Source organism: Medicago sativa, chromosome 6 (assembly GCF_051527215.1).
Source record: "Medicago sativa cultivar Bolivia chromosome 6, Bolivia_mono, whole genome shotgun sequence".
NCBI classification, from domain to species: domain Eukaryota; kingdom Viridiplantae; phylum Streptophyta; class Magnoliopsida; order Fabales; family Fabaceae; genus Medicago; species Medicago sativa.
Window position 1 is genome coordinate 38,957,700 of NC_140754.1, and position 24,181 is coordinate 38,981,880.

The 24,181-nt window shown below is 34.8% G+C and overlaps 1 protein-coding gene and 1 non-coding gene across 2 annotated transcripts; both read right to left on the reverse strand.

Moving 5' to 3' along the window:
* Nucleotides 1-1,000: 1,000 nt before the first annotated feature.
* Nucleotides 1,001-23,530, reverse strand: LOC146915035 (protein DETOXIFICATION 35-like). The gene is made up of 7 exons (XM_085717597.1): nucleotides 23,252-23,530; nucleotides 5,422-6,047; nucleotides 4,964-5,020; nucleotides 3,674-3,912; nucleotides 3,432-3,550; nucleotides 2,499-2,585; nucleotides 1,001-1,236 (listed from the first exon to the last, which is right to left on the reverse strand). Exons 1-7 carry the CDS (start codon nucleotides 23,507-23,509, stop codon nucleotides 1,171-1,173), a joined length of 1,452 nt encoding a protein of 483 aa, XP_085573723.1. The 5' UTR covers nucleotides 23,510-23,530; the 3' UTR covers nucleotides 1,001-1,170.
* LOC146915036 (small nucleolar RNA R71) lies at nucleotides 8,743-8,849 on the reverse strand. The gene has a single exon (XR_015017074.1). It is a non-coding gene; the product is annotated as a small nucleolar RNA R71 (small nucleolar RNA).
* Nucleotides 23,531-24,181: the final 651 nt, after the last annotated feature.

Sequence of the window (24,181 nt, forward strand, 5' to 3'; positions counted from 1 at the left end):
ATATACAAAATAACCACAATTAATGGAGTATAAAATTCAACTTAAATCAACAACAATTTCATGAAAATGCAAGAGCACACATGACCCAAAACCACACAATTGCTCAAAAGTTTTAGATGGTGAAAATAACATTCCCTCTTACCTCTAAATTCAAATAAGCTAGATTATAAGCTCCAATCTACCTCTTCATTTTAGTCCTTCTAGTTTCCTCTTCTTTTTCCTATTTAGATCTTCTTTCTCCTCTTTCTCTTCTCACTTACTCTATTCTCTCTCTTGTGCCTCTATGTGTAAACTTACCAAATGATTTCTCAACCCTAATTTGTGACGACTAACTCTCTTATATACTTACACCAATTGAGCTTGGTTCACTTATCTCCTACTAAGCTTAGTCATTATTCTTACTCAAAAATAACACCGTTCATTTCACTTCACTTAAGTCTCATTTTTACTAATTACTTCTATTCGATTAATTCCTCAAAGTTACTACTATCCTCATTAAATATTCATTCACTTCTAAATTACTAAAACACCCTTCACTCTCAAATTACCAAAATACCCTCAATTCCTCGATTTCTAATACAAACCAATTAACTCAACAATTCAAACACATCAAACAAACAAATAAATAATAATAATAATAATAATAATAATAATAATAATAATAATAATAATAATAATAATAATAATAATAATAATAATATCCTGAAAATCGGAATGTTACAAAAATGACCCTATGGTTACCAACCATGGGTTCGTGCTGATTGAGAATTTGGGATCGATTTCCGACCGAAACCGACCGATGTCCAACCCTAATGAAAAGTAGTAAGTGATAGGGTTTCTAGATGAATGGTGGAGATTTTTTGGTAAATGATTAAATATAATTTTTTAGAGTTTTTTAAAAGATACAAACAAACTCACCATTTTAGAGTTTTTTTTTTTAAGCTATAACAACCTCTAAAAAAAACCTATAACAAACGAACTCACCATTATAGAGTTTAAATGAGACAAGCAAGGGAAAGTTGAAACTTCTTCAAATTAAGTTTCCTCTAATATATGATATGATTCCATTAGAAAAAAAAAACATGATATGCAACTGAAAATTTCTATTTCATTAATTTTTTTACAATAATTTTTAATTCAGTAATAGAAAATGTCTTGCTACGCAACATTTCAAATGATGTCCTTTTGAACTTTGTTAGAGCTCCAAATTCTCATGCGATTAGCTGTTTGCTCTACCTGCAGTTCATATTCCATATAAACTATAAAATAAAATAGCAACAAATATTGTACCAAAAAATAAAATAAAAAAAATAGCAACAAATACTTTAGGATTGAAATTTATGATCAAAAAGTGTAACATTGCTAAACTCGAGTATGTACATCTAAAATTCAGAAAACATCAATACAATGGTTTAAAGTATTTAGTTTAGTTTTAATCCATGAAATGTAGGTGAATTTGACATAATCTCGTAACTACATCTCAAATGGTAAAAAATATGTGATCTACCAACAAAGTGTAAGAAGAGTTGACAAAATAGCTCTACTAAAAAAGAATCTAAATTTGAGTTCTTTAGTCATTAATTTGGGAGCCCTAGTATGAAAAAATATAAGATGTTTTGGTGTCGACTCAGAGAATTAGTCCCACATCAAGTTCAAAGAGTATAAGCTGTTAGAATACCTTAAAAGTGTTTGCTCTCTGAAAGCCCAAAGTTTAAATTATAGCGGGTTAAATTTTAATTTTTTTAGATGATCTATATATATTATAAACACTAAAACATACATCAATTAACAAATATTACCGGGATTAGAACCAAAATTTTATGCTTTAGACTAAAGTTTATTTATTACGATAAAACAAATATATATGCACGGACCAGATCAACAAATTGACTGACCCAATTTAGAAAGAGATAGACACAAAAATTAAGTGGTGAGTTCTACCACTAAGTGAGTCCCACCATCATTAATTATTTTTTACTTTTTTTGTGTCTCTATCTTTTCAAATGGAACAAATGGAAAAAGTTATAAATGGAGAGGATTTAAACCCGTGTTGCATACTATATGCAAGGGTAGAGGTTCGAACTTCGAACACCCCACAACTACACATTTAAAAGGTGTGAGCTCCAGCCACTAAATTACTTGACAAAAATAAGAAAAATATATTGTTTAAACCGTTTAAAAATTGAACATGTAGTGGTGATAGTTTATCGTGTCGGTCTGATTAGGGTCCTCTTTATTTCTCAAAATAATTTCATTTAGAAAAGGATAGACAAAAATAAATTACAAAAGATTTAAGAATAATTAATCATTGAGAGATCCACGTGATTATATGATTTATTATCTATTTTTTGTATCTATCTTTTTTCAAATACAATCTTTAATTTATTTTGTAAAATAGAGAAGATTTTAACTCGTATTGTTCAAAAGTTTCGAGACGAAAATTAGAGAAAAAAGAATTATGTGCAAAACTTGAATTTAAACTAGTTGAACATAATTACCTCATTGGTCCAGTTGGTCTTGTATATAATGACTACGAGGACTAAAATCTGAAGAATATTGCCGCACATTGTGCCTCCCCAAAGACCCTATAACACATAGATGTAAATTTGTAAAAGAAATCATAATATAAGATAGGGTAATGCTAACTTGTGCTCTTAGGATACATGTTAAGAATTTTATAAATTGTAAATATTTATTACAAAACATTAATTTTCAATTTCCAGAAGAATAAATTGGTACAATTTCTTAGATTAAATTTCCACTTTAAACTTCTTAACATGTGCTCTAAGAATACAAGTTAACATTTCTCTATAAGATAAGTTGGACATCAAAGCCATAGTGCTTTTCCAAGCAGAGTAAAGGTAGAATGACAAACTTAAATGTAAATCTTTTAAATAGAAGCACTTTTTTGGGTAGATAAATGATATTTAGGACTCTATTGGAGATTCTAAGGCTCTCATTAAACTGAGAGATATTTGGAGAATTCCATCAAATGCTCTTAGATAGGTGATTAAGAATAATACAAATCACACATTGAAAGGGATATGATTTCAACTTTTAAAAGAGTTTATCAAAACTGACTTCCTTGCATTTTTGTTTATGAAAGGGATTGACTTTCTCACCTTAAAAATCAGTTTTGTAAAAACGAGTTGGTTTTAATACAAAAACTTAATATGATATTTTGATTCGGGTCAACTACCATATTATCTCGGCATGCTTAATATAGCGTGAGTAAGTGTATATATTAGAAAAATTCAAGTATCATAATGAAAAGTAATAAAATTTGAAAGAAATTTTTAAAGTGCAACACTCAACATATTACAAACCAATTTTGTAAGATGTAAAAGACATAATATAGAAACTTAAATAGAAATATAGGCAACTTTAATGATTTTGGGAAGATACAATTTAGAGCAAGAATAACTTTATACCTTCACCCCCAAATGCTGGTTGAAACCAAGGAAAATTCCAATAGGGAGTCCAACAATGTAATAGCATGCCAAGTTTATGTAACCAACCATAACTTGCCATCCACATCCAATTACCACGCCTATATAAATGTCCAAAAAGTTCGATTTTGAATACGAGAGACTATTTTCATTACTCTGATAAAATAAAAGGGATCAAAACTGCAATTAAACTTTTTCTAGTCCAAAAGCAAGTAAATTATAACCTGATATAGTTTGTGAGATACTATTGATAACCATGGTTATACCAAGAAGGTATGCTAATTCACTTGCAGCATGTATCAAATCATCACTGTTGGTAAAGATGAAGGCAAACTTTTCTTTACTCAAGAAAATAACAGTCATGAAAATGGTTCCAATGAGAAGAGACTGAGACATTGCCACCAAGAAAGAGTACTTAGATGCTCTTGGATGTGACATTCCAAGTGTATTAGAGAGACGAACACTTGCAAGGTATTAGAATCAATCATCAACCAATAATTAGTTGGAGCATTGAGAAAAAAAATATGGAAAATTATATAATCAAAATCAACATCTCATACGATCTTATTTCATTTTAAATTTTAACTATTTTTTTTAGAATAAAAGTTTAGATGCCTATGATTATAATGTGTCAACTTAGGGTTAATAGATTTGTCATGTAGCATCAAGGAGGGAAGTTCAGATTCTTTTAATATAACAGTTTAAACTAGTTATTAGTGCTATTTTAGTTAAATTTGGTTGAAGATAAGTAAGTATACACTAAAAAAAAAAAGACAATTTTTTTTTTTTTTATAGTTCTTGAAATAATTTTTAAATAGGTTTTTGAGAAATTGTGACAAAACTATGAATAATGTAACATACTAATACATAAACATTATGCAAAACTACAAGTATGTTTAAAAAGAATTGTAATAAATATCTTAAATACTAATTAAATATAGAAGTAAGTTTCCCAAACAAATATTACTCCCTCCGTCCCGGTTTAATTGACCTACTTTGGTTTTTCACACAGATTAAGAAAAGTGTATAAATAAAGGGGAAAGTGGAATATATTGTATTGGGAATGATAAAAGTAGTATTATTTAGTGTTATATTGTATTGGAAATGATGAAAGTTGTATTGAAAATTGAAATGGGTCAGTTATTTTGGGACACTTTTTTTTAGAAAATGGGTCAGTTATTCCGGGACGGAGGGAGTAACTTAAAATATAGAGAACTGACTCAATCCTAAACAACTAAACATTAGCATGAAGGGTCTTGTTAACGAGTGTCCCTGGGCCACTCTTCAAGAATTCTAAATTTAAAATATATTTCTCAAAAAAATCAAATATTACAAATTTCAATGTATTGATTACACAGATTTTGGTAAAATCTTGCTATTAAAGGTGCTTAAAGAGTGCCCCGAAAGCACTCGTTAACATTTCACCATCATATTATCATATAGTCAAACCCAAAGGGATATTGTTACCTACAATGTACAACTCTAATATATACGTTGAGTTTATAGTCACTCACCTTAGTGCTGTACTTAGTCCAAGAAGCAGCATGGCGTTCCAACCTTGAATATTAAGGCTAAAAATATAAAAGTTAAAATTTGAAGAAAACCAATAAACCAAGATGTATTGATATTAATGTAAGAAAAATATTTTAAAATTAAAATTTGATTCATATAAACTGTCGGTGTAAATATTATTTACACTATCAATCAATTATGATTGTCAAATGATTAAAAATGTTAATTTTATACCGTGAGCTTAACTCAGTTGGTAGGGATATTGTATATTATATGCAAGGGTATGAGTTCGAGCCCCGAACACCCCAGTTCTCCACATTTAAAATGTGTGAGCTCTAACCATTAACTACTCGATAAAAAAAAATCATAATTACATTTTTTTAAAAAGAATCATAATTACTTCTAAAGAGCAAATTAAAGTGTAAGAAGACAGAAACAAAATTTATTATCTTATTCTTACCAAATTGAATAGGAACCAAGAGCAATCACAGGATTATCAAGGTAGCCAGCAAGAAGGATAATGATTGTAGTATACCACTGTTCTAAACAAATCATTACAGATGAACCAAAACTTAGCTTAGTAAATTCCCATAATTCTCTAAATGCCATCCAAGACAATCCATTCCATCCTTCTTTACACCAACCAATGGCATAAATTAGTTGAGCAATAGCAAATCCCCATCCTGTGATATTACTTGCCATAGCTAAGCCAGTTATTCGCCAATCAAATACACTGATGAAGATATAAAGTAGACCATTTTGTATTAGCAATATCACAATTGCTATGTACATAATAACTTTGACTTCACTTTGTGCTTGAAGAAATTTCTGGATGGGTAAATTGAAAGCAATGGAAAACATGCTTGGAATTATAAGAATAGCATATTTGCCAGCTAGGTCAGCTATTTCTTGTTCTTGGCCAAGAAATTTTAAGATTGGAGTTGCATATATATTAATAGGCAAGAGGAGTATACAAGTGGTGAATAGTATAATACATGATCTTTGAACATAAATACCAGCATTTTGAAATTGCCCAGCACCATAAGCTTGGCCACACAGTGTTGCTATTGCAGTTGACATACCAAACTGCAATTTTACATGTGAAATTTAGTTCATCATATATATTTTATGAACAAATGTTATTGGTTAATTTCTATGAGATATGAGAATTTGTTAGCAATAAAGATTGAATCATGAACCTCTTTCTCAAAGCTAAATTAACCCACCCAAATTGACACTAAAGAGAATGGAACGAGAATCGAACATGAGACATTGAGGAGGAGCATACTCCCAGATCCCAAGCCAGTACTACTAGACCAACTCAAGTGGTTTATACAAAATATATATTTTATAAACAAATGTTATTGGTTAATTTGTTAGGTGATATGAGAACTTGCTAGCAACAAAGATCGAATCATGACCCTCTTTCTCAATATACCATCAATGTCCCAACCCATACTATTGTACAACTTCAAAGACTAACTTATCATATACAAATCAAGGATGGCAAAGCGGGCGGGCTCACCCCGCTTAAGGCCGCCCAAAAATGGGACGAGATGAGCCGGGTTAATTTAGTTGATCAAGTTCAAATTCCCACCTCGCATCGCTAAGTGGCGTGTTGTTGGACCGGCCCCGTCAATAAAATAAAAACATTTTTTAATCCATTTTTTCTTTTATAAATTTTGTTGTTATAAAAAACAAAGTTATGAGAGAAATCCAACACCTCCAACAAATTAAACAACATAATTGACAAATTCAACATCATAATTAATAGCAACGCTTGATGAGTCATTATTTAGCTAGTTTTTATATATTATTTAGTTTCGTTTTATTTAGATTTTATTTTAGTTTATTTTAATATTGATTCCTTTTTGAGCTATTTTACTTCAATTGCATATTTTTATATTTCATGAATGAATATTGGATGGAAGGAGTCTTGGAGCAAAATAAAGGAGTCTGGAGCGGATTCAGAGTGAAAATGCGAAAGATTCGGGAACACAAATATATTTCCCCAAGTCAGAAGTTTGGCACGGCTCGTGCCAACATGTGGTACAGTCGTGCCACCTCCCAAAAGCTCTTTTTGCTGCTTTTGCTTAGGGCCCAAGCTACTCTGTTTTAGTTTTACCAAATAGCCCTTGTAGTTGCTTAGATTTAGCAAAATAAAGGAGTCTGGAGCTGATTCGGAGTGAAAATGCGAAAGATTCGGGAACAAAAATATATTTCCCCAAGTCAGAAGTTTGGCACAGCCCGTGCCAACATGTGGTACAGCCGTGCCACCTCCCAAAAGCTCTTTTTACTGCTTTTGCTTAGGGCCCAAGCTACTCTGTTTTAGTTTTACCAAATAGCCCTTGCAGTTGCTTAGATTTTAGGTCGATTGTAAACTATAAATAGAGTAGCCTCCCATCACAAATATTCATCTTTATTTCTTGGAATTCAATAGTGACAATTGTTTTCTTAATAAAGTTCTTTTATTTCTTTACTTTCTTGTTATTTATTTTATGCTTTCTCTCTTCTTCTCTATGTCTACGATGAGCATGAGCGAGTAGGCTTCTTTGTCTTGGGATTGTTGGATAAGTCTAATGACATAATCCGGATCAATCCAAACCATTAAACCTTAATTTTATGTAACCCTAATTTCTAATCTAGATTCACTGTTTTAACATGAATTAACCATTATCAAACTGCAGAAGCGATAGTGGAGGGTTTTATAATTGTTAATCCATTATTCCAAATATCAATTCATAAAACGAAAGTGGTGTTTTGATATTCGAACAAGTGAATCTAGACAAGGATTGCAAAACATGAAAATAGTCCAGCAAACCTTGAGACACATAAAGTTTCGAGCTTCAAGGATTCCAAAGGCAATCACCCATGAAAATAGGTGTGGTTGTTGGAGGAACACACTCACTGAGACCGAAAGGAGATGTGATAGGCCAAAGAGAAACTTGTCTTTAGAAATTAGGACTAACGTGAAATTATAAGTTTAAGGGTTTGTTTGTGAAGGATTCGTCATTACGATGAAACGAATAATCCCAAGACTCTCTTTTTATTATTGTATTTCTTTTTGATCAGCTGAACTTCCTACTTTATAATCTTTCTTCTCCTCTAATCATTCTCTGAAAGTTATTTAAGTTGAACAACTCCCTAGCGGAACGATACTCTCTTTTATTACTACTTCGATAGACCGTGCACTTGCGGTTTGACCTATCAAGTTTTTGGCGCAGTTGTCGGGGAGTTAACTAATTTGATTAACTTTTTCTTTTTGATTAGAATTCCTTTTCTTTTCTTTTTCTTCTTTTACTCTTTTCTTTTCTTTCTGTTACCGTTAACTTCTTGGGTTCTCAATCTTTTATACGAAAAACCAGAAATCGTGTGGTTTTTACATAAAAGAAAGAGAGACGCACGAAATAATATCGCCATGGCCAATCGCACTCTCAAAGAGTATGCAACGCCGTCTACAGCTAAGCCACAAGCTATTATTGTGTACCCAACGGTTGAGGATGACAATTTTGAAATCAAGCCTGCCCTACTTAACTTGGTGCAGCAAAATCAGTTTTCGGGATCCCCCAACGAGGATCCCAATCTTCATATCTCTGTTTTTCTAAGAATCAGTGGAACCATAAAAGAGAACCAAGAAGCCGTAAGACTTCATCTCTTTCCCATTGCCTTAAGGGATAGAGCTAGCGCTTGGTTCCATTCCCTTGAAGTCAATTCCATTACTTCATGGGATCAAATGAGGCAAGCATTCCTTGCCCGATTCTTTCCCCCCTCTAAAACTGCTAAACTAAGGGACCAAATTACACGGTTCAATCAAAAAGATGGGGAATCTCTTTATGATGCGTGGGAGCATTTCAAGGAAATGCTTAGACTTTGTCCCCACCATGGTTTAGAGAGTTGGCTCATAGTCCACACTTTTTATAATGGCTTGTCTTATACCACTAAGATGTCTGTTGATGCAGCTGCAGGTGGAGCTCTAATGAACAAGAACTACACAGAGGCATATGCCTTAATTGAAGATATGGTTCAAAATCATTACAAATGGACTGACGAGAGAGCCATCACCAACTCTTCACCCTCCAAAAAGGAGGCAGGTATGTACGAAGTCTCTAACTATGATCACCTTGCTGCTAAGCTTGATGCACTAACTCAAAAATTTGAAAAACTAAATGTTAGTGCCATCGCTTCTACTTTTGCATCTTCTTCTTGTGAAATCTGTGGCATATCTGGTCATGTTGGTGTTGATTGCCAACTCGGTAGTGCTATTAATGGTGTTGAGCAAATGAACTACGCTCAATACAACCAAGGGATGAGGCAAAACCAAAACTTTTATAAAAACCCTCAAAATCCCTATGGACAAGTAGCACCACCTAGCTATGCAATCAACTAGAGAGTCGCTCAGAAATCTAATTTGGAAATTTTGTTGGAAAACTCATTGCAAATCAATCTAAACAACTTCAAGAACTCAAAAACCAAACTGGATTTCAAACTGATTCTCTTTCCAAACTCAATACCAAAGTTAATTCTATTTCTACTCATTCTAAAATGCTTGAAACCCAAATCTCCCAAATAGCCCAGCAAGTGGCTACCCTTTCTCAAACACCGGGAGTCTTTCCTGGTCAAACCAAAGCCAACCCTAAGGCCCATGTTAATGCTATTTCTGTTGAGGGGAATAAGTTAGGAGAAACTATTGCTAAGGTTAAAAACATTGAGAAAGAAAGTGTCAAGCTTTTAGGTGAGAAAACTGAGAAACCGCTTGATGTGACCCAAGCTCCTTCCCCTTTAAAACTTTCTAAGCTCAACTTGGAGGGTCAATTTAATAAATTTGTCAACATCCTTAAGAAAATTTGCATTAAAATCCCCTTTGCGGAAGCTTTGTCTCGGATGCCTCTATATGCTAAGTTTTTAAAAGAAATTTTTTCAAAGAAAAGGGCTATAGAGCATAGTGAGACGATAACTTTAGCTAAGGATAGTATTGCAATTATCCAAAAGACACCCCCTAAGCTTAGAGATCCAGGTAGTTTTGCCATACCTTATATGATTGGGAGTGAGACCGTTGACAAGGCCTTGTGCGACTTAGAAGCTAGTGTTAGTTTGTTGCCTCTGTCCCTCTTTAAGAGGATGGGGATAGGAGAGTTGAAACCAACCGAGTTGGTCTTAAAGTTAGTTGATCGCTCTAGTATTAATCTAGTCAGTTTTGTTGAAGACAAACCTGTTAAGATAGAAGGGATATACATCCCGGTTGATTTTGTGGTAGTTGACATTGAAGAGGACGATGACGTCCCTATAATCCTAGGTAGACCTTTCCTCGCGACTACGGGAGCTCTTGTTCATGTTCAAAATGGTAGGATTATCTTTCAAGTGAGTGATAAAATGCTAGGCTTTGAGTTGGAGAATGTTTTGAAAGGTCCCGCTCTTTATTCTTGTTGCATGCTTGAAGACCATGATGTGAAAGAACGCTTCATAACATCATCTACACAACATGATCTCTTTGATCCATTCTAAGGACTCTTTCTAACCGTCAAGCTAATGACTCTAAAAGAGCGCTTCGTGGGAGGCAACCCACACATTTATTTGCTTTATTTTGTTTGTTTTCCGCTGTTTTAAGTGTTTTGTAGGTAATTGTCCGAGAATGATTCGAGAAAGTTGAAAATTTTTGAAGCCCCTATGTCCAGAAGGTTGGCACGGCCCATGCTCCCAGCTGGCGCGGTCGTGCCAAATAATAAGCCAAAACATGACCAAACTCCAGAAACTTGGCACGGCCCGTGCCAATATGTGGCACGGCCGTGCCCGATCTCTAGTCAATTATAACCTAAATTTTTTTCATCTTCTTCCTCATTCTCAACCACAAACATCTCTCATCTTTTAAACTTCTCTCTAAAACCTCCATAACCATCCACCTTCATACCTTCATATCTCCCTCAAAACTTCACCAATTCACTCAATTCTTTCACCAAATCATTCTAAACATCATTCTAAACAAAACCCACCAATCAAAAACAACTCTCATCCACCCAAACCCATAATTCACCAAACCCTCATCCCCCTAAACCTAAACCAAAAACCACAAATTCTTAACCCATTTCCACACCTAAACTCATAAACCTTACTAAAACATAAACCCCAAACCTAAACCAACATTTTCCACCAAAATTCTTTCCAAACCCAACCTTCACCAAAACACAAAGTCAACCCAAGGTCAAGGTCAAATGGCTTCAAGGACAAGTGGAAAAGAACCAGCAAGCTCTTCAGGAGGACCTCCACAAAAGAAACGAGCACCAGCTAAGAATCATGGCATCGTCTTCATAGATAACAACCAAAAGGATATGTATAAAGCTCTTATCTCTAAACCTTTACATCCTAGTAGGTACCCTGACTCTCATACTCTGAATGTGTTAGAGATTAGGGACAATGTTTTTGAACTGCTGAATAGGTTAGGATGGGGTGAGATGCTTAGACCTATGAGGGGGTATGAGAACTTCATTTGCGAGTTTTTAAGTTCTATCCAATTCAAGAAAGATAAGGTGAATTTCTATGACCCCGATCATAGAGTCTCCTTCCTGCTTTTGAATATTGATTATGAGATGTCCCTTGAAATTTTTTGCAATGAAATGGGCTTCGCAAATGCGGGGTTCATCCATGACTCTTGGAATCAAGCTCTAAAGCCGGAAGATTATGACCCTGCTAGCTTTTGGAAACGCATCACCGGTTTAAGACAATATGTTTCACGTTCCAACAAAGCTAGTAACATTCACAACCCAGTGCTTAGGTACCTTCAAAGAGTAATGGCTTGTACCATTTGGGGTAGGAAGGAAGTAGGAACATGTAGGACGGATGAACTCTTCATGCTTTCAGCTATGCTTAATAATAATCCTGTGAATACTTGTTTTTACATGCTTGACTACCTTGCCTCCATAGGAACTAAGCCTAATCATATAGCTGATATAGTGGTGGGTGGTGTTATTACATTCATTGCTAGGAAGTTTGGAGTAAGTGAGGATGAGGGGATAAATCTAATTGAGGGCAACAATAGGCTTAACATAGAGACACTAATCTCTATGAACTTCATTAAGCATCGTCCACCATTGCAATATGCCCTTAAACTCGATGTACCTATTCAATTTTTTCTTTCTAACCTATCTCGGACTAACACCGAGGTGGAAGAAAATTTGTTGTATGTTGATAATGTCCAGGTACATGAGGCACAAAATCTTGATGAAGGAGAAGGTGCTAACTTGCACCATGAGGGAGAGCACCATGACCAAGAAGCCGGTGAGCTAAATAACAATGAAAGATGGGCATGGATGCGAACCGAGGTTGAGAGGATAAGCACCGAGCAACAAAGGCAAGGTGTTCAATTGTCGGGGCTAAGGAATGATGTCCAAAGGGGCAACCACTTGAAACAAGAGAACAATGAAATGCTCCGACGAATGATGCAACATCTTCATCTCCAAGGTCCTCCTTATGGACCTCAATGAAAAATTGTGAGCTTTCCTCTTCCTGTATTCCCTTATCTCTCCTCTCATTCTCCTACTCTTTCTTCTGTTCCTCCTCATTCTTCTTCTTCTTCTCCTTCTCTTTTCTTTTAATTTCGTTTTTCTTTTGAATCATTGAGTACAATGCTTCTCCTAAGTGTGTGTGGGGGGGGGGGGGGAGCCTAATAAAGTGTCTAGAGTCGTTGTGTTCCAAGCTCCCTTGAACTTTATTCTTTTGTTTTGTTTTTATAGCGAAAGACATGATTAAGTAGCTTGTTCTTTATTGGAAATTATGGCATAATTTTTTTTTTTTGTTATTGTCTCTTCTTAAAAGGTTGTTTCTTGTACATGAAAGTGATCTCTTGTGTTTTTAGTGTTCTTGCTATACCCACATCATGTTTTACTGCGAAAAATTCTCCAATGAGAAAAAGCACTCAGTTGCAATCTTTGAGTAAGTGTATGAGTAGGTATTTTAAGGAACACGCTCTAGCTTTAATGGTAACTTAGACCCTTAAAAGTCTTCAGAGTAAAAGTAGTATAAGTTTGTGTGGGAAATAATGTGGAGGAAAGGACACCCTCTCTCTGACTTCCTAAATGTGGCGGTGACTCCCTAATTGAACTTAAGTTCCAAATCCCTTAAAAGAGGAAATAAATTCATCAAAGCTTGGGGGAAAGGACACCCTCTCCATAAAGACTTCCTATGAGGATAGATAGCCCCTAAGCAATCTGCAGCCCCTTGTGCTTAATTTGTTAATTTAATTTAATTCTAACTAAATTCCCATCTCTCTTATATGAAATGAAGAAAGGACTTTTCTCGGTTACTTTAGTATTAAGGATAGAACCTGCTCCTCATAATATCTGTCTTATACAGAAGCAAGAAAAGGGTTGGACTGCACACACACACACACTCACTTGAGACTTGATGTTGGGTTGAATAGGTTCACAAGGAATACTTGAGATTGTGATTAGTGTACTTCGAAATAAAACCTTAAGGGAGACATGAGTTTTCAATTGTGTTGCCATGTTAAATCTTTTTGTTGCTACTATGTCTATTGCCTTTTGCTTGAGGACAAACAAAGATTCAAGTGTGGGCGAGTTTGATGAGTCATTATTTAGCTAGTTTTTATATATTATTTAGTTTAGTTTTATTTAGATTTGATTTTAGTTTATTTTAATATTGTTTCCTTTTTGAGCTATTTTATTTCCCTTGCATATTTTTATATTTCAGGAACGAATATTGGATGGAAGGAGTCTTGGAACGAAAGATTCGGGAACAAAAATATATTTTCCCAAGTCAGAAGCTTGGCACGGCCCGTGCCAACATGTGGCACGGCCGTGCCACCTCCCAGAAGCTCTTTTTGCTGCTTTTGCTTAGGGCCCAAGCTACTCTGTTTTAGTTTTACCAAATAGCCCTTGAAGTTGCTTATATTTTAAGTCGATTGTAAACTATAAATAGAGTAGCCTCCCATCACAAATTTTCATCTTTATTTCTTGGAATTCAATAGTGACAATTATTTTCCTAATAAAGATCTTTTATTTCTTTACTTTCTTGTTATTTATTTTATGCTTTCTCTCTTCTTCTCTATGTCTACGATGAGCATAAGCGAGTAGGCTTCTTTGTCTTGGGATTGTTGGATAAGTCTAATGACATAATCTGGATCAAACCAAGCCATTAAACCTTAATTTTATGTAACCCTAACTTCTAATCTAGATTCACCGTTTTAACATGAATTAACCATTATCAAACTGTATAAACGAAAGTGGAGGGTTTGATAATTGTTAATCCATTATTCCAAATATCAATTCATAAAACGAAAGTGGAGTTTTGATATTCGAACAAGTGAATCTAGACAAGGATTTCAAAACATGATAATAGTCTAGCAAACCTTGAGACACATAAAGTTTCGAGCTTCAAGGATTCCAAAGGCAATCACCCATGAAAATAGGTGTGGTTGTTGGAGGAACACACTCACTGAGACCGAAAGGAGATGTGATAGGCCAAAGAGAAACTTGTCTTTAGAAATTAGGACTAACGTGAAATTATAAGTTTAAGGGTTTGTTTGTGAAGGATTCGTCATTACGATGAAACCAATAATCCCAAGGCTCTCTTTTTATTATTGTATTTCTTTTTAATCAGCTGAACTTCCTACTTTATAATCTTTCTTCTCCTCTAATCATTCTATGAAAGTTAATTAAGTTGAACAACTCCCTAGCGAAATGATACTCTCTTTTACTACTACTTCGATAGACCGTGCACTTGCGGTTTGGCCTATCAACGCTCTTCTTACCAGTAAAAGTAATTTTCAGTCTCAACTCTCTAATGATTGGCGCAGTTTGGTGCACAAGGCCGATTGTGATAAACAACAAGTTATCTCAGTTGTTATGCAGAAACATGAGGAGTCGAAGGCGTTTGCTTGTGTTCATTGTGAAAAAAGATACAATTTCATGTTGGAAAATTCCTGCATAATTTTCCTCCTCCGTGAACTCAAAATAGGCATTAGCGGAAACGTCGTAATGACACAGAGAGAATTTTAGCGTGGAAAACCTTCTCAATGTGAGAAAGGGAAAAACCACGGGACCCTTAGGCCCCTTAAAACTTCCACTATAATGATAATTGGAATACAACAACTTCACCCTTAGGTGGATCTCACTGCAATATATCTCTCAATTTGTAAGGAACACTCTCACAAATTGGCTCACTATTTCTCTCATAAGAAAACTCTCTATGAGGATGACTTTTCTCTTGAGCAAGGATCTCTTTCTCTCTTGCCTTTTGTTGTTCTTCTCTTGTGGTGTGTTGTGAATGCTTGCTCATGGTCCTATTTATAGGAGAAGCAAGCCAAAGTTGCCTTACATTCATGAAGACACTTGTCATTTACCTTTCATGCAAAACACCAAGTGTCTCTTGCAATGCATGAACCACACCATGTGTCTCTTGCAATGCATGCACCATGACATGTGTTACTCATACACTACACCATGTGTTACACATATATTACACCATATGTACACCATGCACCTTGATACTTGTCATCACACGCAACCTTCCATCCTGTCAAATGTATGTTGGCCATGTGGCAATGGCTGGACCCACATTTCTCACCCTCCAGCCATAGGGGAATGCCTTGATTAGTTTGGGGTTGCTTCCAATCCAGCAGCTTGTTTGCAAAACTTTATCTTCTCTTTTGGTAGAGGTTTTGTCATCATGTCTGCTCCATTCTCATTGTTGTGAACTTTCTCTACTTTCAACAATTTACTCTCCAACACATCACGAATCCAGTGATACCTCACATCAATGTGATTTGATCTGGAGTGGTATGTTGAGTTTTTGCTGAGATGAATCACGCTCTGACTGTCGCAATAGAGAACATAGCTTTCTTGATTTTGACCTAACTCTTGCAGGAACTTCTACATCCACAGGATTTCCTTACAACCTTCAGTGATTGCGATGTACTATACTTCTGTGGTACTTAAAGCAACACACTTTTGTAGTCGTGATTGCCAAGAGACAACCCCCCCTACAAAAGTAATCAAATATCCTGAAGTAGATTTTATGGAATCTACATCTCCTGCCATATCTGCATCTACATGCCCAATGAGTGATTGATTTTCATTGCCAAAGCACAAACTTTGTTTGGCAGTTCCTCTTAGATACCTCTGTATCCATTTCATAGCATTTTAATGCTCCTTTCCTGTATTGGACAAGAATCTACTCACAACTCCTACCACTTAAGCAATGTTTGGTCTTGTGTAAACCATTGCGTACATAAGGCTACCCACAGCTGAATAATATGGAACCTTGCTCATTTCTTCTTTTTCCTGGTCATTATATGGTGTTAGCCTATATTTTTAAAGAGCTATCAATAAATGCAGTCAAAATGAGTTGACCTTGTAATCGAAGAAATGAAGATTGTCTCTTATTCTTATCAAACTTGGACTTGCTGGAGATGCTCGAAGCACGTGTTTCGGTTCGACAGGCGAAAGTTATCGAAGGGCAGTTTTTGTTTCAGATAAGGTCAAGCAACTGATACTTCCAAAGACACATTCGAAGTTCAAATAGAATGGATAAGTATTGTTAGTTTACTACAGTTATAGGTTTAAATTCGAATCTAGGTAGTTATTTCTATTTGTATAAATAGTAGTTTTTCCCAAGGGAAAAGGGTCACAATCCAATCATACACAAAACTTACACTCAAATTATCTATATGGAAGCGGTAAACGAGTCACAAGTTGCAATGTATGAACATGTGTACCAATTTACATTCAATCAATGCAATTTAACTTTGTTTTCTTAAATGTGTTTACAATTTACTTTTTTCTTTTGAGCAATTCATTTGTTTTCATCCAAACTTTACTTCAATTGAATTCAACCGGGTTGAATTCGAGTTGAATTCGATTGCTTTATTTACTTTTGTTTATCTAGTTCTTCAAGAACAACAATAACTTTCTAGGAAATAATGAAGCACAATATGTCCTTAAGATTTACTGGTTGATCTTACAAGTAACTATTTTTAAAGCAGTGGTTGTTTACCAAAAATCAGTGTAAACATATGGAAATTGTGTCTTACTAAATTTCAAATGACCAGGTAACGGAACATGCACAGGTTTTGCATTATGCATGTTGAACCTTTAAAGAACTTTCTTGATATAGTCTTCTTGTGACATCCACAACATTCTTTTAGAACAATCTCTAACGATCTTCATTCCAAGAACCTTCTTCACTGCACCCAGATCCTTCATAGCAAAAGATTTTCTCAATGCTTTCTTGAAAGCAGCCATCTTTGCCTTATCTTTTCCAACAATAAGCATATCTTCAACATACAATAAAAGTAAGATGGATTCTCCATTTTAATAGTTCTTCACAAACACACAATGGTGTGTTGACGTCTTTGTGAAATTGTGTTGGGTCATCAAGAGATCAAACTTCTTGTACCATTGTCTTGGAGCATGCTTTAAGCCATATAGACTTTTCTTCAAGCGACACACGAGGTGTTCTTTCCCTAGTTCAATGAAACCTTCAGGTTGCTCCATGTATATTTCTTACTCTAGGTCTCCATGCAAGAATGTTGTTTTAACATCAAGATATTCTATCTATAAGTCTAGTTTTGCAGCTAGACCAAGGATTGCTCTAATGGATGTCATCTTCACCACCGGTGAGAATATTTCTTCAAAATCAATGCCTTTCTTTTGATGGCACCCCTTCACGACTATTCGTGCTTTGTATCTAGGATTTGGGTTGTTCTCTTCAGACTTGAGTTTGAACACCCACTTGTTTTTCAAAGCCCTTTTACCCTTTGGTAATTTCACCAAGTCATATGTCTGGTTTTCCTTCAGCCATTGTAATTCTTCTTGCATGGCTTGCATCCAGTTGTCCTTGTCATCCGTCTCAATGGCTTCCATGAAGCTTTGAGGTTGTCCTTCATCGGTGAGAGTGACATATTCACCTGAGAAGTACCTTCTTGATGGTTGTTTGGATCTTGTTGATCTTCTCAATTGAGGTTCTTGATCCATCTCATCATTATCATCATTTTCCATCTGCTCTTCATGCATTGCTTGATCTTGTTCTATCTGATCAGGCTGCTCCATCTGATCAGGTTGTGTTGGTTGATCACGATCATAATTCATCTGAGGAATATCTCCCCATGAGTTTTGTACCACAATGGTATTTGGATTCTTTGATTGAATGTCGTGGATTGTCTGATCTCCATAGAATACCACGTCTCTGCTTCGAACAAGTTTCTTAGTAGCAGGATCCCATAATCTAAAGCTCAGTTCATCTCTTGGTGAACCAAGGTATATGCACTCTTTCGTCTTAGCATTTAGCTTTGCTCTTTCATCTTTTGGAACATGGACAAATGCTTTGCATCCAAAGACTATTAAATGACCATAAAAGGCTTTCTTTCCATACCATACTTCATCTGGAATATCTCCATTTAAAGGTATTGAGGGAGACAAGTTAATTAAATCAACTACAATTTTCACTGCTTCACACCAAAATGATTTAGGAAGTTTTGCTTGAGAAAGCATGCTTCTGACTTTCTCTAGAATCATTATGTTCATCCTTTCAACTATTCCATTCATTTGAGGAGTCTTGGGAGGTACCTTCTCATGTCTTATTCCATGAGATTTACAGTAGGCTGCAAATAGGCCTATATACTTTACACCATTATCTGTCCTTAAACATTTCAGTTTTCTTTCGGATGTTCGTTCTACATAGGCATGGATCTCTTTGAAAACTTGAAGAACTTGATCTTTCCTCTTCAATGGATACACACACACTTTTCTATAGTGATCGTCAATGAAGGTAACAAAGTATTGTGAACCACCAAGGGACCTTTCAGATGTAAAGAAAACATCTGAATGAACAAGATCTAGGATATGCTTTCTTCTTCTTGCATCATCTGATCTTTGAAATGATACTCTGTGTTGTTTGCCTGCTAGACAATCTTCATATGATTCAAGTGGTTGACCCTTGATGGTTGGAAAGATGATTCTTAGCAGGAATATCCAAACCTTTCTCGCTCATGTAGCCAAGTCATTTGTGCCACAATTGATATCTCCTTTGTTTATCGTTCCCTGCATCATAAACAGAGAGCCTTTCTTTTTACCATGAGCAATGATCATGCTTCCCTTACTGAGCTTCCATCTACTAGCTCCAAATTGGTTTATCATCCCAACATCATCTAACTTTCCGATCGAGATAAGGTTTAGACACATGTCTGGAACATGTCTAACTTCCTTCAACACGAGCTTATAGCCATTCTCTGTAACCATAGTCACCTCGCCAATTCCAACAATCTTGCTTGTGACTTGATTGCCCATCTTCGCCATACCAAAATCTTCTTTTTGATATGATGAGAAGAATTCTTCATGAGGGGTTACATGAAATGATGCTCCTAAGTCAATTATCCAAATGCAGTCATTAGACGCTATATTTAGATAGTTCTCCTCTTCAACAAGAAAGAAATTGTCGTTAGTTGCTACGACTGTTGTCGTGGTTTCATCTTCTTTATTCTTATTTGGGTTTATCAAATCTGGATGAACTGTTCCAGCCTGTTGATCTCTCTCTAAGAATTTGCACTCAGGTATTCTATGGCCCGGTTTGTCACAATAATAACAACTTAGTCTTGTGCGGGACTTGGATCTAGCATGTGATCTCCCACGACCTCCTCTTTCATGATTCTTACTCCTTCCTCTTTCATGGTGGTTGAAGCATTTTTCCCTCCGTCTTGATTCTTCACTTAGCAAAGAATCCGTAACAGAATCCATGACATGTTTCCCATCTGAAGCAGAAGAGTAGAAGAGTTTGTAACTCATCATCTATCTTCATGTCAGCCTTCGTTAGTTGATTCACAATACCTTTGAAGGTATTCAAATGCTCGATTATGTTTTGGCCATCTGAGTACTCCAATTTCACCAATCTTCTGACAAGGTGGGCTTTGTTTCTTGGCATCTTCTTTTGAATCAAGGATTCAAGTTTTGTCTATAACACATACACATTGGTATAAGTTGACACATGCTCGAACAGACTTATGTCGATATATTTTCTGATCATGGCTACTGCCTTCCGATTTTGAAGCTCCCACTATGTATCGGTCTTCTTCTCGGGTTTATCCTTTTGGGTGATTGGCTCATGAAAGTCTTTGTAATACAAGTGGTCTTCCATCATTGGCTTCCAATATGAGTAGTGTTTAGCAGTTATCTTGAACATATCACCATCATGGTTGATTGAACCCTCCATCTTGAGTTACGTAGGAAATAGTTTACGGTTGCTCATATGTAGCATTTAGGTTGGGGTTTTGAGGGCATGGGTTGAAAGTGGCGTCATGGTCGTTTTGCTTTTGGGGGTATTGTTGTGTGCTTCTAGATAGTGTTGTTTTTCAAGTTGGTTTGGCTGGTTGTAGGTAGTGGCAATTGTCATATGAAAAAGTGTGTACTATTTGCGAAGTGTACCATCTGTTGACAAAAGTCAAACTTTCCAATCTTGGCGAATATCAAGACATCACATGGAAGAAAATAGTCCCGTTAAAATTCTCTATTTTTGCGTGGAGGCTATTTCTGAATCGTATTGCAACATCAAATAATTTGGTCCGCTGTGGGGTTATTCAACCGAATCAGGGTGCTTGTAATTCAGGAAGCGGTATATGGGTTTTCATTTTGCAGTGAATGGGTATTTTCGATGTGATTCCCTTTCATCGTTTTTATCGTGCTTTAATGCTTAATTCATTGTGCGGTTTTTCTCAAAGAATGAGGGCTACAATGCATGTTATTTGGTTAGCTAATGTGTGGGTCATGTGGAGCAAAAGTAATTTTCGCTTATTTCAGCAAAAGGATGAGGTAATGCCTAAACTTTTAAATAAAATTAAGTTACTCTCCTTCTGTTGGATGAAAGCCAGAAATCCTGGTTTTGATTTCGATATTAATGACGAGTGGGGGAGTGACTTTTGGTTTATATATATATATATATATATATATATATATATATATATATATATATATAATTGCATTTTGACTTGTAAAAAAAAAAGAGTAAATGTATTTAAGTAATAGTTATTTTTTTATTGGGCCAAGTTATGATGGGCCGGTCCACTTCTTTCAATTTTGTCTGACCCAATTAACAAAATAAAAATTAAAAATTGACATATATGTTATGTAATTCACAGACCGGCCCGCTCCGGCCCACATCTGCTCCATTTTCTCAATGAGTTTGGTGCGGCATACCAACTAGATAGGATGAGCTCGATGCTCCAACTCAACCCCCAAAAGTAGCAAGCAAAATGGGCTGGGTTGATGGGTCGATCCATTTTTCCACCCCTAATAATGAGAATAATTACATACTATTTGTCATCACGTGGGAAAATGAAAATTTCAAACCTTTATTTATTTTATTTATTTTTATTAAATCAAATATCATCTGCACGCAATTGCATAAACTAATTCCTAGATATGGGTATAACCACGATGGACAATAAAGATCTCCCTCGTGAGTTTAAACCTTGATGAGCTCGTAGACTTAAATTTGAACAAAAAACCACTAGTTAAGTTGAAAGTGTTACAACATACATATTCAACTAGAGTTAGTTAGTTTAATTAGTACATTGTTTAAGAGGTTGAAGAGTTACCTAGCTTAATTCTTTCTATAAATAAGGTCCTTTGTATTTGTACTCATGTTTGAATCAATCATTATGTTTAATAGTGGGTTTCACGTCATGAATACTTGTTTGCTCTCTTTCTTGTCGATCACTAAGATTTTTATCCTTCCTACCCTATGCTTCATACGAACCATCTCACTGAAGCACTCAATTGATTTTTTACTCTTTCTTGCTAACATCAATTTTCTCTATATAGTGTTTGATAGGAGGGATCGCAGATTCACAATGAAGAAAATAGAAGGGGAGCAAAATTTATCATGAATCAATTTCAACTCGGTTTCAATATAAAAAGAGAAAATAGGATGTAAATTTTTAAGGGTTTATCAAACATGTGAAATATTATCCATGTTAAAGGAATTAAAAGTAGAAACAACACTCAATTATTAAAAAGTTATACATTTAATATAGGCTTAATAGCAGTTTTCGCCCCCTAACTTTCACGAAGTTGTGATTTTGGCCCCTTAAGAAAAAAACTACAAAATCGACCCCTAAGTTTTGCAACTGTAAGAGTTTTGGCCCCCCTAACCTGCATGAATTTAAAATAAAATAAAAATAACACCTGGCATCTCACTTAGGGTGCCACGTCAGCGTAGACCGAGTCAAAACTGCCACCGATTCAAAACTTAGGGGGCTGTTTTGTAGTTTTTTTTCTTAGGGGGTCAAAATCACAACTTCGAGAAAGTTAGGAGGTTAAAACTGTTATTAAGCCTTTAATATAAAAGACACAAATTTTAAAACAGACTTATTATTTTGAATTTCTTAACATGTGTAAATTTATGAATGATAGGAAAACCCCTATTTTTAAATACTTAGACTAGTCTAGTTCTCATGAGTCGATTTTTAAATTTCTCATGAGTCAATTTTAGTACTAGGATATCCTTATGTTAAATGTTAAAGTAAATATTATGTATATAGTTTCAAAATGTGATATGAGTGTATTTAGACGGAGAGTTAAAGTATATTTCCTTCCACTAGATTTGTCTCCTATAGTTCCTTTTATAACCAAGAATAACATAATTAAAATCTCTCTACTCTCCTCTCATCCCATCCATTGATATGAGTATATTCGGATGGATGGTTTTGGAAGACAGAGAAAGATTTGCTTTTCTCTTTTAATTACTGACATTATAAAATACATGTCGTATTTTTGCAATGTGCATTATTGACATGACTTACTTTGACCATATTTTTTAACTAACATATAAATACGAATGTTAGCATGTTAGATGTTGTTCGAGTTGTTTCGATAAATATTTACAAAATATTAAATTTTTATAATATTTTAGATATTTGAAGATATTAACAATCAAAGTTGTACATTGACATGTATATGAAGTGATTGACTGCGACATGTATTTTGAAACGGAAGGAGTACAATATTTTCTATTACCTAATTTTTGGAGTATTTTTAAAATCAATTAAGTGTAATTAAAGTATTATATGATCACTTATCATGTTATTCTTTTAAAAAAATTAGATATATAATATAAAGTTATCCATCTAAAAACTCCCAAAACCCCTCCCATACATAATAATTTGCAATTAGACAAATCTCAAACTACTTAGAATTTCTATATTAAAATGTAGAAAAATATCTACAAGTTGGTTTTAATTCCTAGTACAAATTTTTGAATGAATAAGAGTTATGAGGAAAGTAAAAACTAACCAGCAAAGAATAGATGCAGTTGAGGACACTTTGATAAAGAGAGAAAGAAGAGAGTTCAATATCTCCAAGATGACCAGCATAGATGGAAGTTGAAGTGTTTGTGAGGTACTGAAACAAGTAACACAAAGCCACTGGAAGTGCTATCTTCCATATCTTCATTGCCTCACTCCATAAAACATGTTTAACATCCTTCAAACTTTTCACTTCCAAGTAATCATTTTCTGAAGCAAATCTTTTGGTCAGCAATGGTGTTTCCATATTACTTAGATTCTACTCCACAAATTGATACAATGGAGTAGTATTATTTATAAGATTAGTAGTAGTATTGCGTAAGAATTTGTCTTTAGGGAAATGTAATTGCATGGTCTTTATTTTTTTGGTTGCGTGTAATTAATTGTTTTTTGTCCTTTAAAGTCAAAGTGGGGACTCGACTAGGAAAGCTTTGTCTTTTAATATGTACAATATGAAAAGTCATTCTCAACTTCCTTAATGCGTGTTAAAATTTTCACATGATTGAATGATTCGGTCGTACTATCTCTTTGGTACAAATTGTGTAATTAGTGGAGGAATTCTTTTGTAATCACATACACAAATGAATAATCTTTGGACATACACATTAAAAGATTTTTTAATATTGAAAAAGAAATTGATAACAAAATGATTTAATATTTTATGGAATAACTTTTTTATGTGTGTGTGATTAAATACTATTTATTTGTATTTGTGATTATGAAAGAATGTCTCGGAATTAATGATATTGACAAAATAAAATATCATGACATGTATAATTAGAAAAACCCTTGAAAAAATGTATAATTAGAAAACCCTTTAAAAAATGTCTAATTAGAAAAATGCATTAGTGTCTTCAATTCAAGTTGTTATAATTTTCCTGAGGTATGACTTATGGTGGATCATGAGTTATTTTTTTGG

Bases quoted from the DNA above. Each gene is read 5' to 3' on its own strand.
- LOC146915035 (XM_085717597.1), bottom strand. From the start codon at position 23,509: ATGGAAACACCATTGCTGACCAAAAGATTTGCTTCAGAAAATGATTAC. The intron at 3,913-4,963 runs GTGAGTGACTAT...ATACCTTGCAAG, and splicing joins GGACTAAGTACAGCACTAAG to TGTTCGTCTCTCTAATACAC. The intron at 1,237-2,498 runs GTAATTATGTTC...TATGAACTGCAG, and splicing joins AGACCAACTGGACCAATGAG to GTAGAGCAAACAGCTAATCG.